The sequence below is a fragment of the Anas acuta genome, chromosome 4, assembly GCF_963932015.1.
Source record: "Anas acuta chromosome 4, bAnaAcu1.1, whole genome shotgun sequence".
Taxonomy (NCBI): domain Eukaryota; kingdom Metazoa; phylum Chordata; class Aves; order Anseriformes; family Anatidae; genus Anas; species Anas acuta.
In genome coordinates this window covers 8,924,221-8,938,184 of record NC_088982.1, presented here as the reverse complement: position 1 = coordinate 8,938,184, position 13,964 = coordinate 8,924,221, and the positions used below count along the sequence as shown (strand labels likewise).

Genomic DNA, 13,964 nt, shown 5'->3' with positions numbered 1-13,964 from the left:
TACATATATATGTGTGTGTGTGTATTTTTTAGATTGTATGTTAACTGATACACAAGTGTATCAGTGTATACCAGTGATTTTTTTTTAGGTAATTTGATATTTATTGATAGTGATAGGAAAAATATTTGGCCTTTGAGGTAATGTTCATTAGTTGATGGAAATCAAAACATGAGATGTATTGAATGGATCTTTTCTGAGGAGTGGATGTTGTCCTCTTGTTTAGACTGAAGTTACTTCTTACTTCTAATGACCTCTAAACCCACGAGGAATAGTGGACTCTAACCTCTGTTTAAGAGAAAGGCCTCCCATTTTCCATCCATTTATTTATGCTAAAATATACTTGCTGGTCTATGAAACAACTGCTGTTGACAACGGTTCTTGACAGAGGATATTTTTATATGCAGCTCCTACTTCAGCAGTATGGTATAAATCAAATGCAGACCTGAAATTCAGTGCTGTGTCTATGTATCTTGTTGTAAAGTTATAAAGCATTTAAACATAAGTCTCAAATAACACTTTTTTATGACTGCTCGTAGTCCAAAACTGCAATACTGAGGACACTTGATAATACTGGAGATGAATTATGCCTCTAGAAAGTTTCGTAAATACCTCAGTGTTTGCTTTTAGGCCTGCCTGATTCTTAACATCGTGCAAAAACCTAGCTCCCTTATCCCCAAGTTGTGTTGGAGGTGGAGGAGGGCCAAGTTCCAGTTGCACTGAATTGGCTTCCAAGACATCAGCACTGCATAAGTGATATTGATACTTATAATGAGTTCTTTTTATCTGACAATGTAAGGGTGTGAAACTTCTGCTGTGCTCTTTTGTAGAATAATTTTCAGGATCTTGTACCATGGATGGCAAATGTATTTTCTAACCAAAATCAAATCTGTGAATTAAAAAAATGACAAAGTATGTTCACTGTGAGTAACACTTCCACTCAAAATAAATAGGGAATGGGGAAGATGCATTTTACTTTATGGGTGTGTTTTGATTTATTTTGGGGCTTTACGGCAAATATATAAATAATTTGGTAGCCTGTATTTGCATGAGTGTTCTCGAATTCAAGCACCAGCAGTCCCAAGTGTTCTGAATGTGAATGCAAAATGCACCCTGAGATATGCAGCTGAAAGTACTCTGTGTTCCCACGTTCACTCTCTGGATTTCTGTACTGACAGTAAAAGCTTTTTTAAAATGTGTAACGTCAGTGCCTCTTGTGATTGTGAATGTAATGTCACATGTTTTGCTTTACTTTTAGGGATCTACTTCAGACGTTAACTGAGGAGGAACTGCACACACTGGAGCGTAACCTCTGCATCTCTCAAGACGTGGATTTTCCTGTCAGAACAGATCCTGAAGTACCCTCTGTCATTACACCAGGCATAACTGCAACGTTGCCAGCCAAGGAGCTCTCAGCAAAAGCTGAGAACACAGAGGCTGAGCTGGCTTGTTCGATGCAGTATGATGAGCAGGAGCTGGAACAGCTGAATAGGATGGTACACAGAGTCGGAGATGAAATGTCTTCTCTGCTTTCCCCTCCGAGCATCTGTCAGTCCCCAGCTCACAGACCTAGCCTAAGAAATAGTTCTAGCACAGAAGCTTCACCAACGAGACACCATCTTGACAATTTAACTGATGAAGAGGACAGAGTGTTTTTTATGGATGACCTAGATGGAGCAGGAGAGGCTCTTGCTGGGTTGGATTCAGTAAGTGATACCTTTGCTTGGGTGAATAACCCTTGCCACAGTTCAAAACAGAACCTGCAATACAGAGATGCTCTGCTCTATGAGAATGGTCATCAGACAGAGGAAACCTTGCTTTTAAAAGATGCAGAAAGTGATGTAAGCAATAATAACAATATTGAAGACAACAAACAGATGTCTGGCATCTCAGTTCAGAATTCCTGCAGCTGTTTGGAAGGTCCGGATTCGCAGTTATACCTCAACGGTTGGGATGCATATGCTGATGATGCAGAAATGGCAGAAGTGATAGCTCACAGGACAGGGGGAATGAAAATATCTGCTACTGTAATATTCAATCCTAAATCTCCCTCTAGCTCAGAATCCCCAGGAACACCCGAAGCAGCTATTAATTGTGTTCCTGGATCTGCTAATCCGTTAGCAAATGAGGAGGAGGATGAATCCCATAAACTCAGTATAGCTGCCACAAACTGTCTAATTAATTCCTGTGTGTGTTGTGGCAGCTGTGAAGACAGCAGGGAGGAGAATGTGGAAGGTTTAAAGACTAAACATTCTGCAGGAGGTGTTGTAAATGCTTCATACACGTTAGTGAAGTCTAAGGAAATGGACCATGTAGATACTGTGGACAATTCAGTCCCTGCACAGGAAACATTAAAACCTGAAACCTCTGCTTTGTTAGCAGAAAGAGACTTTGGCAGAGAAGAGCAAAATCTGCCGATCTCCTCTAAGTGCCTGGCACATTCCTCAGGTTCACAGGTAGGAGCAGAAAATGACTTGCAAGGAGAAGCAGAAAGCATCTCAAATCAGCAGAAGAGGTGGGAGAAGAGAAAACAGCTCTGTGAGAAAAAAGTGGAGAGCACTGAAGATGCTAGCAGCGAAAGAACAGCCAAGGAAGATATAAAATCAAGATCTAGTTCAAGGTAAGAGTAACTTGACTTTTTGGTAGTAAGATTTGCATACAAATAAATTCTTTACTAGTTCTTTTGTGGTCTGTGCACAATTAGTGTTGATTTTAAAGAAGATTACGCTGAAGGATTTAAGTAGTTTTTGAATGTACAGTTTTAATGCAAGTAGTTTTTTGTTGGTCTTCATCAGCTTTTTTTTTTCCTTCTGAAAACTCTATCACTGAAATTAAGTATCCCAATCTTATCAGTTTAATGTAACTAAGGGTGCATTGCCACTAAATCACCTGAGTGGCCATACTTGTGTTCTGCTGTTTCCCAGTACATGGGATTAAATTGTGATTGAACACATTCCAACTCATATCTCTAGTTTCTTTTAAGAAAATAGAGCTTATCTGATCATGTTGCCTGTGGGCATGAGTGGATTTGTGAATAGGTATGTTGAAGGAGCCTAATAAAGTGCAGAAGCAGCTTTTAAACTTTATTAGACCATTTCAACCAAAGCTGACAGAAGAGAGGTCACAGATTAATGTTAAAATCATTTGACATTAGTAACATAATTAACATTTAACAAAATTATTTTATTAAAATGAGGAACTATGTAACATCTGTTAAAGAAAATGCTACACTTCAAATCAACTTTGATTAGACACTGGGGTCCTGCTCTAGAACACCAGACTTTTTTTAACCATTTTGTATTTTTATATTTATTTTGTTTTACTCTTTAGAGGATAACTTTTTTTTTTTTTAAAGGTGAGTAGTATCCTTGGTTTCCTTGAAGGATTAATACCGCAAAGCAGAGGGAAGAAATGAAATAAGTTACTATTGTCTTCTCTATTTCTGTGATGATTTTCTTCCTTTGTGCCTTACAGATTCAGTAGTGCAGAGACTGTGTGTAGTGCAGGATTTGTCTTTTATATGTGCGTGGAGTTCAGGATAACGGAGTGGAGGTAGCTGGAACCATGAAGCATTACTGCAATGTAAAGGGTGCAGAAATAATTGTAATTGAATTACGAAATATTTCACTGCAGTGGAAATAGAATCAAGAGTTATTTGGGCCAGAGTTAATTCCTCTTACAGGTACAATATAACTTGTCATGCTTAAAACTCAACTTTTGAGAAACTACCTTTATCTTCCTCGTTATTCTGAATATTTGCAATCTCAGGCTTGCAACTATCATCATATTCAAGGCCTCATAACAGAAATACTGAAACATCTTCATTTTAGGAAGTAATTCACAAACCCATTTGACATTTCATGCTTTTACAACACTTCAGATGGAATATTGCTTAAAAGTAATTATTGTAAATTACAACAGCCAGATAAATTATACATCTATTGCAAGACTCAATTCATTTAGCAGTTTTTTTCCTTGGGTGGGATATTTATAAGAGCAATTCGGCAAAATATAATAAAATTATATATCAGTGTTTTCCGCAAAATATAATAAAATTATATATCAGTGTTTTTTTTTTTTTTTTTTTTTAGCCTTCCATGGTTTGTGTTTGTAACAATAGTCTCTTGTCCACGTCCTTGTCTGGTCCGTGCCATTTGTGACTTTTTAGATCTCAGTTACGCCTTCCCATCCTGGTCCTTCTTTGAGGCTGGATGTCACAGCCTACACGATCGTTCTTTGTACTGAAGTTGTCCCATAACATTCATTGTTCCTTCTGTCTTCCTCTCAACCTTCCTTTTAGGGGTAAGAGGATGAGAACTGCACTTAGACAAGGTATGGGCAGACCATGGATTTTCACAGTGCCAAGTTGTTTTCTGATGATTTTCCAGTGATTCCTAATATTTGGCTTCGGACTTCTTGGCCTGTTGCAGAGTGGTGAATTGATGTTTTTTTTATGTTGTCTGCCAAAGACCCAAAATTCTACTTGTGAGCTCAGATTGTTCTGTGTGAAGCTAAAATTGTTCTCCCTGTGTTTATCCATTGAATCCTGCCTGCCATTTTATTACCTTTTTTTTCCAGTCTTTAAGATCCTGTGCAGTTCTTCACTCTGCCCTTGTTCTTACTATCCTGAATAATTTGGCACGGCCGGCAGCTTTTCAGACCTCATTACTCTCCCCATCTCTGCAGACCATATCTGAAAACTAAAACCCATGGGGTCCTAAATGACCTCCTGCTGTTCTGGGAAGAGGTCTTTTAACAACTCCTCCCTGCTTACGGTTGAGAATTTTCACCCGTTTTGGAGAATTCGGCTTCCCCACTGTGTGTTATCTGTCTAAAAACCTTTGGTGTGAGGTATTTTGAGAGATTGTTGCTCCTTTATTTGGAAATGTTCTCATACTATATATACTCCTTCAGTATGTTCTGCAGGAGATGGAGATCCTGGGGATCTACTGAGGACTTCACATTCAACAATTGTGTGTGTGTTGCTCTTTAGTTTCCATACACAATATGTCTATATATAGGGCTGGTTCTTGCCTCTGAATCACCAGTCACATTATCGGTAAAAGAGAGGATTGAGTTACAAAACACAACTTTGTGGGCCTTTCCTTACTCACGCTGCCTGGGTGGTGACTAATCGCTGCCTTTCAATGGGATTCTTAAATTGGCAGATCATATTAGGCTTCTGTGACTGCTCCCTATTACATGCTTGTGAATGCCAACTTAACCATAGGGGAAATGTTGGAGACATAGATTATTCTCAGAATGATGGACCCATTAGCTAGAACAATAAGCAATCTAATATACATGGAGTAGCTGCAGGGTGTACTCATTCATCAAATTGATAAATGTATTTACTTTCTAGTTACTGGAACTCAGAAACTCGGAAAAGAAAATTTTCTTTCCCTTGTCTGAATCAGGCAGCTGTCAAATGTGTGTTATGACATCAACTGCTTCTTCTAGCAAATCCGTCCTTATACTGTGCAATATGACATTATTAGTATCGTTCCAATGATCCTGTCGGGTTTACCGTAATTAATCCTTTAAGTCTGAACTACCTTTATTCCAGGTTTTTCGATCTTGCCTCAATGTTCAGTGGAGTTTAAAGTAAGGATTAAATTCTCTTCTGCATAAGATCTGTGTAGCAACATCTTTACTAGTCTGGTTTTATGGCATAGCTGACGTCGTTTCCTCTTTTTCCATTATTTGCTTGCAAGTATCTCAAAAAAAAAAAAAGCACAAGGGACACTGAGAGTCTTGGGCAGTGGGATTGATGATACGCAAATATGAGAAAAACACTGGCAAAAATGTGGTCAGTATCTGATCTGATGCAGGCACAATGTTAGAAGGAAAGGCTGTGGTAGCAAAACAAACTGTTATGAAGAGGAAATAACGTAAGAAGAAAACCACAGAACAAAGTGGCATTTTGTATTTTTGGGTAAAAGGGCATACTTTAACATGAAAGAGAAGCTTTAGATCTTTATCTGTTCTTTCATTCATTTTCTTCCTAATGGAGGCAAGCTTTACAGATTTTTGAAATGCTCATTATTCTATCATAGCATTCTCCCTTGGTTTTCCAAGGGAAGAATATAGAAAGATTGACTATTGTGTTTATTTTAGTGTTTTGGAAGTACTTGGCTTTCTGTTTTTTTTTTTTTCCAGAATTGATCTGTCTTGTAAAATTTCAAATTCTTCTACATATTTTAGGAAGTTTAGCAGCTTGTTTCCTATTGTCATTCCATCCAAGTGTTTTCATGTTTTAGGCTTAAATACTCGGGTCTGGTGCATGTTCATTTATCTACATACCGACCTGTAACAGTTCTGATGTACAAAGAAGATTTTGAAGTGCAGCTTCTCCTCTTTCCCCTGCAGGTCTATTATATCTAACTTAAACTATGCTTTTTTCCCCCCTGTTTTCCTTGATGTTAATTTATTTGGTGAATGTACACTGAATGAAGCCTTTTACTGTGCACTTGAGACTTGGCAAAAGGAGCTGAGGTTGGTGGTGAGGAGAACTTCCTATCTTCGTGTTTTCTGCAAGCTCAGAGTGTGTCTGTTGGCTGTTAGATACTGGCACTGTTCACATTTATTTGTGGAGGCTTAAAAAATAGAATATTTTGCCATATGCTTTTGATGGGTAAGGAGGAGGAATGAGGCATCCTCAGAAGAGCATGCTTTCCTGTTTACTGCTCTGTATTGCAAGTCTACAATAAGATGAATAATTTCATCTCCTGCTTGGTATTCATGGTGTCCCATTTCTTAGGTTTGCACCTCTGTACCCTAAAGAATGTCAAACTATAATATATTTAAAACTTTATTTCCTCAGTATGCATGTTAGAATGACTGAAAAAAAAAAAAGATGAACACCTGTTTTTATACAGTTGGTTTCTAATTTTGATTTTTCTGCCAGTGTTTTATCTCTCCTTAGCAACATGTGACATGCTTATATTTTCATTAGAACAACATTAAGACACTGTAGTCATTCCACCATGATAAATGCATGGAAAACAAGTATTTGGATTTTGGGGTTGGCTAGCATTCACATTGTAATATTAACAAAATTCTTTCTAGTTTTTCTTTTAGTTTATAGCATGTGCGCTCCTCTATCAAAACAAGATTAACTGATGCAATCCATATTAAGTTGATTAAATGCATTAAATTCATGTTTTTCCTACAATATTCCTATGTTTTCCCAATAATATTCCTATCACAGGAAGATTTGAGAAGATTGTGCCCGTCTTCACATGACAAAGATGCCTCTTCCATAAAAATGAACGTACAGCTGTGCATGTTCACAAAACCAAACCGCATCTGCGTAGCCATCCCGTATTGATTAGTCTTTTAACTAGCTATTCAGGAGCAAGAAAATTTCTCATCAGCAAGAAGGAAAGAGTAGTTGATTGGGAAAAAAATAGGAGCTTTTCAATTGCAAAACTTTGCTTAAGCAATCTTTTATCTGGCTTCTGATTGAAATTCCTCTCTTCCCCTTCTGGCGTTCTGTTTCTTTACTATGTAACCTTTTATATATGCAACTGAACAAACTCAGATTTAGTACAAATACCAGTCTCAAATTAAAAATGACAGTGTTTTTGACCTTGTCCATTGAACACCGATTCTGTGTGGTATCTGATCATGTGGCTGCTGTTCTGAAGCCTTGGTGTGCAAATAAAGGCTGTCAGTGTTTTAGAGCAGGTTCCATCTCCCTTGGACATAAATCAAATGCGGCAACAGGGAAGTGCATTAATTCTCAACATACATATTCCTGAAATTAATTTATGTGTATAGCAAGTACAACAAGCTTTTAAAAGGGACTTTTGGAGTGGATTTGGTATCACTGACGCATCAGGCTTCAGTTAGCTCTCGTGTAGCAGGAGAACAACCAAGAAGAGAAGATCTGTGCTAATTAGCTGATGTAATGTGGAATGTAATTGGAACTCAAGTAATAAAATGCATGAAGAAAACGTTCTGTAAAACAATGAGAGGTTTAATTGAACTTTTTAAGAGGCTGGAGACACATTCCGGCAGAAAAGAGCACACAAAGCAGGAAAAAATGGCTTTAAATATTTATTTACTTATTTATTTAACTTATCTTTAAATAAGTGGTTCTCTTGTCCAGTTGGCCAGTATTCCATGAAAAGAGGCGGTCACATCACCTCATGTCACCTTGCTCTGTTGCTTCAAATCTTTATTCTGTATTTTTATCAGAAGTGCTGAAGAGTTTCATTGTGGTCAGCCTAGATGGAGGTTTGATTCCAAGCTGGAATGTCATTTTAAAATTAGCACAGCAGGCATTTAAGACCTCACAAATGAAACAAATGAAACTTTTACCACTTACACAATTTAAACAGAGTCCAATGAATCCTGTGAGCGTGGAGGCCCAGTCCAACCTGGCATGAATTTCAAATGAGTACAAGATGCCATGAAGATCATGTTGCACGTGGGCTGGAGTGGAAGAAAGGCTTGGCTGCCCTCTTGGAGCTGCTGCCTGCTGCAGGACGTGTCTGCGTGCACATACGTTCCCTTCTTGTAATTGTGCTACCAAAGAACACGTGCCTAGCTAGTACTGGCTGGTGACAGCCACCATGAGCTGGGAAAAGCAGGTCAATTCACCTCAGGATCCACCAGCATCAGGCAGACACTAATGAGAAAAAAACTGTATAAAGAGGTATCCTGAATCTGTGCATACTGAGTGAAGATGTAGTGAGTGAGTATGTCAGGAATCTTTTTGTGTGTCTTTTTTTTTTTTTTAATACTTCATCGTAACACTGAGAAGGTCTAGAACAGACTTCTCATTATTGGATTTCATTTCTCGGTACTGAATAAACACAGAATTTCTTGCTCTGTAGCATTCTAGTCTGAATATAAACCAGAAATAAATACTATAAATAATAAATATTTCTGGTAGAAAAATTCAATCTGTATCAGTACAAACGAGTGAGAAAAATATTTACAGATTGTAATTGTCCAAATGATGCATCCTTTTGTACAACAAACTAACCTCTGTTAAGCAGGGTTTGTGTAAAGCATCTGCAAACAGTTTACATTGCCAAATGATTTCTGACCAGCTGGGTTTTTAGTGCTGAAACCACTGGGTGGCTTGGCACGGCCACGCTCATACACCGAGTAAAAGATGAAGGAATAGAAAATGAAGGCTCTATGAAGCAGTTGGCAATGGTAATCAGCTTTAAGATAAGGCTTAAAAGTAGATAAGATAGTGAACCTGAAAAGAAAAATGCTAGCTGTTATTTCTAGTGACTAGGTAGAGGTGAGGGGATTTAAATGAGGGGGAAAAGGTGTGGAGAAGGGGTGTGAGAGGCTTACAGGCTTGTATGCTGGCCTGAGAATATCCATGAAGATGAAAATACGTTATCAAAAACCTCAGTATTACCTTTAAAGTGGTGTTATGCCATTCAGCTCTGAGGTTACTCATCACATTTCCTTACTGTCTAGTTCCAGCCCTTTGTGTTCCAGCTCTCTTCCTCGTTTTGCCTTCTGGCTTGGACGTCCAATCCAAAATGTTAGCTCAGGATTGAAGGTGATTTTGTGCTTGGGACAATGTTGCTAAATATTATCAGCTCTTAACAGAGGGATGATGCTTAGGGTGGTGATGGTTTGTTTTGTTTGTTTTAGCTCATAAAAATGCATCGAATTCTTTATACGTAGGAAGAGTGTTAGCCCTTTTGGGTTTGAATAAGAGCTGTGAAAAATTCAAATTCTAAAAAAATAACAAACACAAAACAAGCCACAACTCAACCTATGAAATGAAATTGAATTTAGGTTCTTAGTCTCACAATTTTGTTGTGTACTGTTGATAACAGATATTTTGTCTGGATTTTAAATATATCAGGCAGAGCTTACCAAAAAGCACTAAAGGACAGCAAACCTTACATCTCTCGGAAGTGTTACTACCCAAATCAGCTGGCAGGATTGTTAGACTGGAAAAAAATGGAAATGATGGGGAGGTGAGAGAGAATAAAAGAAGAAGCTGAGTATGCTAGTTGTTCTTGTTTCCTGGATCTTGCTCTTCAAAGATTATTTTATTCTGAACAATACATTTCATCTTTGCAAGACAGCTTCTCCTGCTCAATCATGCTGTGAAATCGCATTTTAATGGTGTTTTTTTACATCATTTAGCTGCCATAAAACAGATAGCAAAAATACATTCTAGTAGCATGACTGTGTTGTAAGATTGGATGGGTAGAGGTGATGAGGTATTAAAAGGGTAAGCCTTTGTTTAAATGCACCTATCTCTTCATAATGAGCAGAATTAGCAAAGGAAATTATGTAAAATGAATGAAAGTTAAATAGATTTTTGTTCAAGTCTGATAAGTTATTCTTCAATTGCGACGGCTTTCCTTTCAACTAAAGCATGGTACACTAGGGATTTATTTTCAAATTGGCAGTCAGAAACGAAGAACATGAAGGTGTACATATTCCAAGCGATTAGTGGGAGGTATGCAAACAAATCCTATTATTTCTTAGTGGGATTAGAGTGCATACCTTCCATACACTGCTTTGAAGAATTCCCCTTAAGCGTTCTTCCAGACTTTTAGCTGCAAAAGCAGCAAGAATGGTAAATTTGGTAGAAGAAAAGAATTTAGAACATAGCTGGTCTGAACATGTACCCCACATACTCCCACAATTCAGTTAAGCCTAAGAAATCTTTTGGTTGCCGTGGATGAGTAAGGTAAAAATCCTGATCTATACAATTATATTTCTTTCAATAAAGATATTTCTTAAGCTTCTCTCTGCATTGGCCAAAGATTTCTATTGACTGAACATTTCAGTTCAGCTGGCTTGAGTGATTCTCCTGCACCGCCTGGAGCTAATACAGCTTTGATATATTTGATTACATATTTTATCTAGTATAATTTAATTTTCTTCAGCTTGTGCAGTTTCCAGTGGCTGAGCAGTAAATTGTTACTGAAACAAAAATCGGTCTTTCCAAGAGAGTTCTGTGACGCTTACAAAACTTTTAACCTTCGAATCCTAGCTTATATGGATAATATGATGTAAGATCCGAAGTGATGTACTGTTTAAAAGCTTTTCCTTAGTCCAGGGATGACAGAGACAAGTTGTGTACCATTAACTTATTTTTTTCATCATCTTTTATTTAGTAACTAGTGGATTTCCTCTCATGAAGTATCCATGGTTTGCCATGGGACCACTACCTGGTGCTCATACAGTTTAAAGCACAAGCTTGGGGTACATGTATAGCAGCTGTAGAGACTGAGCGAATTAGGGGTGGGTATATTATCCTCATCTCCTTACTGAAGAGCCAGCTTTCTGCTTTTTCTCTTGGACTTTTTCCTTCCCATTCTCATTCTGTGGAAATTTAGATAAATTAGTTGTGGTATTTCAGAAGCTCTTGAAGCTTATTTGTGTCTTGCTTGAAACCTACTGTGACTTTATCAACTTCCAATGATGTTATGCCTTTGTTACAACATTAAAACAGCATGGACACATTCTTCTGTCTATGCCCTATGAAAATGGAAGATCCTTGCTTCTTTCCTGAGTGATGTAACTGCATGTCATAAATTAAATTGAGGATTTGTATAAGAAGTGTGCCCACTAACTTTGCCAAATCGCCTGACCCTTTGGGATGCAAACAAAATAGATGTGTATCACTCCCTTTCTTATTGCTATTTTTTCAAATAAAATTGTCAGTTTACTCCGATTTCTGTATGATCAGTGACAACCCATGCTTTATCACTCTGTTTTTTGCCTTTGTTCTCTTCAGCAGTTCATTTTGTTTCCATGTTTTTTCAGTTCTCAGGATGGCTTACGTGATTCCCCCCTCAGCTCCATCTCCAGCAGTGACTATGAGAGTGTTTCTGTCACTACATGTAGTCTCTCCAGCATATACGCTCTGAGGTAATAACATCGCTTCACAGTCAGATTTGACTAATTGTGTTGGGTTACGGTTGGTTAAAAAATTTCATTGAATTAACAATCAAGTGACAGCAACACTTCTGATTATTCTTCCTTGCGAACAACAGGTGCTGCTTTTTTTCTTGCCTTTTTTTTTTTTTTTTCCCCAGCAGTTGTCTTCAGTGCTGCGGTGGAGAGGCAACTATTTACAGGAAAGTTTCAATGCATGTAGTGCTGAACTGTATGGTATGCTGGTGATCTCCCTTTTATTTGTCCATACAGCATTTTTTAAGAGAGATTTCAGAATTCAGCTTGAAAATTACTGAATGTTTGTCTTAGCTAGGTTTTGCCTTTCTAGAAAGCATGTTTTTTCCAATTCATTTTGTGTAGTTAAAATGAGGGCAGCATGCCACTTAATAATTTAACTCCCAAAGGTGTTTTTTTTTTTTTGGCTAAAGTTGTTAAGAATACTGGTTTATGTTCTCATTATCTGAGCCTGCATGTGAAGGCTTTAACTTTGTTTTGTGCAGAGCTCCTACTGTGAATAATAGAGAAATAAAGGTATGGGAAAAATATATCTTACTAAAACAGAAATCTGAGTTCTTTGGCTTTTTTCAAGGGATGCATAACATACATGTATGTCATCTGTTGCATATGTTCTATGCAATAATGTTATTACTCTGGTACAGGTAGAGAGATACCACAGTATCAGTCAAGGTAAATCTTCCATTGCTTCTTGCTCTGCCTTTTTCATCCGTTAATCTCTACCCAGCAATTTTCATTTTAACTCCATGAATACCAAATTTTGTCTAGGTTGAGGGAAAGAAAGAGGGTAAAAGGCCTTTTCCTATAGTGGTAAAGGAAATAAGACAAAGTGTTTTTTAGGATGTGTCCACAATCAGGCTCATTTTTTTTTTTAAGAATTCCATATTTTAAAAAGGCAAATAAGGAAAGGAAGATGCAACTAGAACCAGTTTTCATGTTTTTAATTTTGAAATACACTTTTAACTATGCTTCAAACAAAACTCAATTTACCACCATGCAGTTGCCCTCTGATAAATATTTTAACATGTAAGAGACTGTCCCACACAGAGCTGTCTGAATAGACAACAGAAGTAACTTCTGTTATTCTTTAGGCATAACTGAAGCAGAATAAGTAAGTTTTCATTAGGTGTGCCACCTTTTTTCAAGACCTTAATGTATTGCCTTCATATATCAGTATTGTGCTTGTCACTGTATTTAAATATCTTGACGCTTAGGTAATTAGATCTGTCTATTCCCTTTTTTCAAATTTTATGTTTCTGAGGCTCGGTTTATAAGGCAATTTTTTTAGGCTGTTGTCCACTGAATTATAGCATTCTATCATCCCTGGGTGTCATCCAGGAATTCAAGTTACCTATTTTTCTGTATCTCATCCACGTTGCTAGAGATCTAGCTATTATAGTTGATGGTCCAATAAAATAGTAATTGCCTGCTTGACTATACTGGTATAAATTTCCCCTTTTGAAATACTTACACAGCTTAGTTTGAAAACAGAAAAAAAGCTCAGAAGTCTGACTGCTTCAGAGAAGCACGTTCCTAGATCTGTGTGCATAGAAGAGGAATATTCAACACATCTACTTGTATTATATTGTTACATCATCTGTCTACTGCAACAAGAATGTTCTTTGCAAAGACCATCTCTACAGAATGTCATTTTCTGAAGTACCTAAGTTCTTCCTGATGTCATGTGCATAGCCAAAATAATATTTATAGTATTTTTTTCCCACTGAGATATGCCATTTTACTGTCTTTAATTCCTTGCAGTTTTCACTTGTAATCGTAACAGGAATTGAAATGTTACACTTCCAATTTTATCTGAAAATTAATTAGCTAAACACAGAATTCATAGAATGCATTTATTTGGCCTTTCCCTTTCCCATAAATCGTAAACAATTCCTCTATGCTATTACAATAGCTATAGGTTAAAGTGGGTAAGCAATGCTGAGGCTGAAAGCCTTGCTGTCAGAGATGGCAGTGTCTTTTGGAAGTAGCTGACTGCCTTCAACAGTTCGGCTCCAGTAGCAAAAACAGCTTAGCATATAGAGTTCAATGAACTA

The 13,964-nt window shown here is 37.4% G+C and overlaps 1 protein-coding gene across 4 annotated transcripts in view; it reads left to right on the top strand.

The window, feature by feature from the left end:
• ZFYVE28 (zinc finger FYVE-type containing 28) overlaps nt 1-13,964 on the top strand; it is a 142,749-nt gene that overhangs the window by 101,122 nt on the left and 27,663 nt on the right. For 2 of the 4 annotated variants that reach the window (XM_068679716.1, XM_068679715.1), the window contains exons 8-9: nt 1,256-2,617; nt 11,764-11,868. In XM_068679716.1, the coding sequence (XP_068535817.1) occupies nt 1,256-2,617; nt 11,764-11,868 (1,467 nt within the window). The remainder of the gene's footprint in view (nt 1-1,255; nt 2,618-11,763; nt 11,869-13,964) is intronic. The other 2 variants (XM_068679718.1, XM_068679717.1) reach the window with 1 other exon arrangement.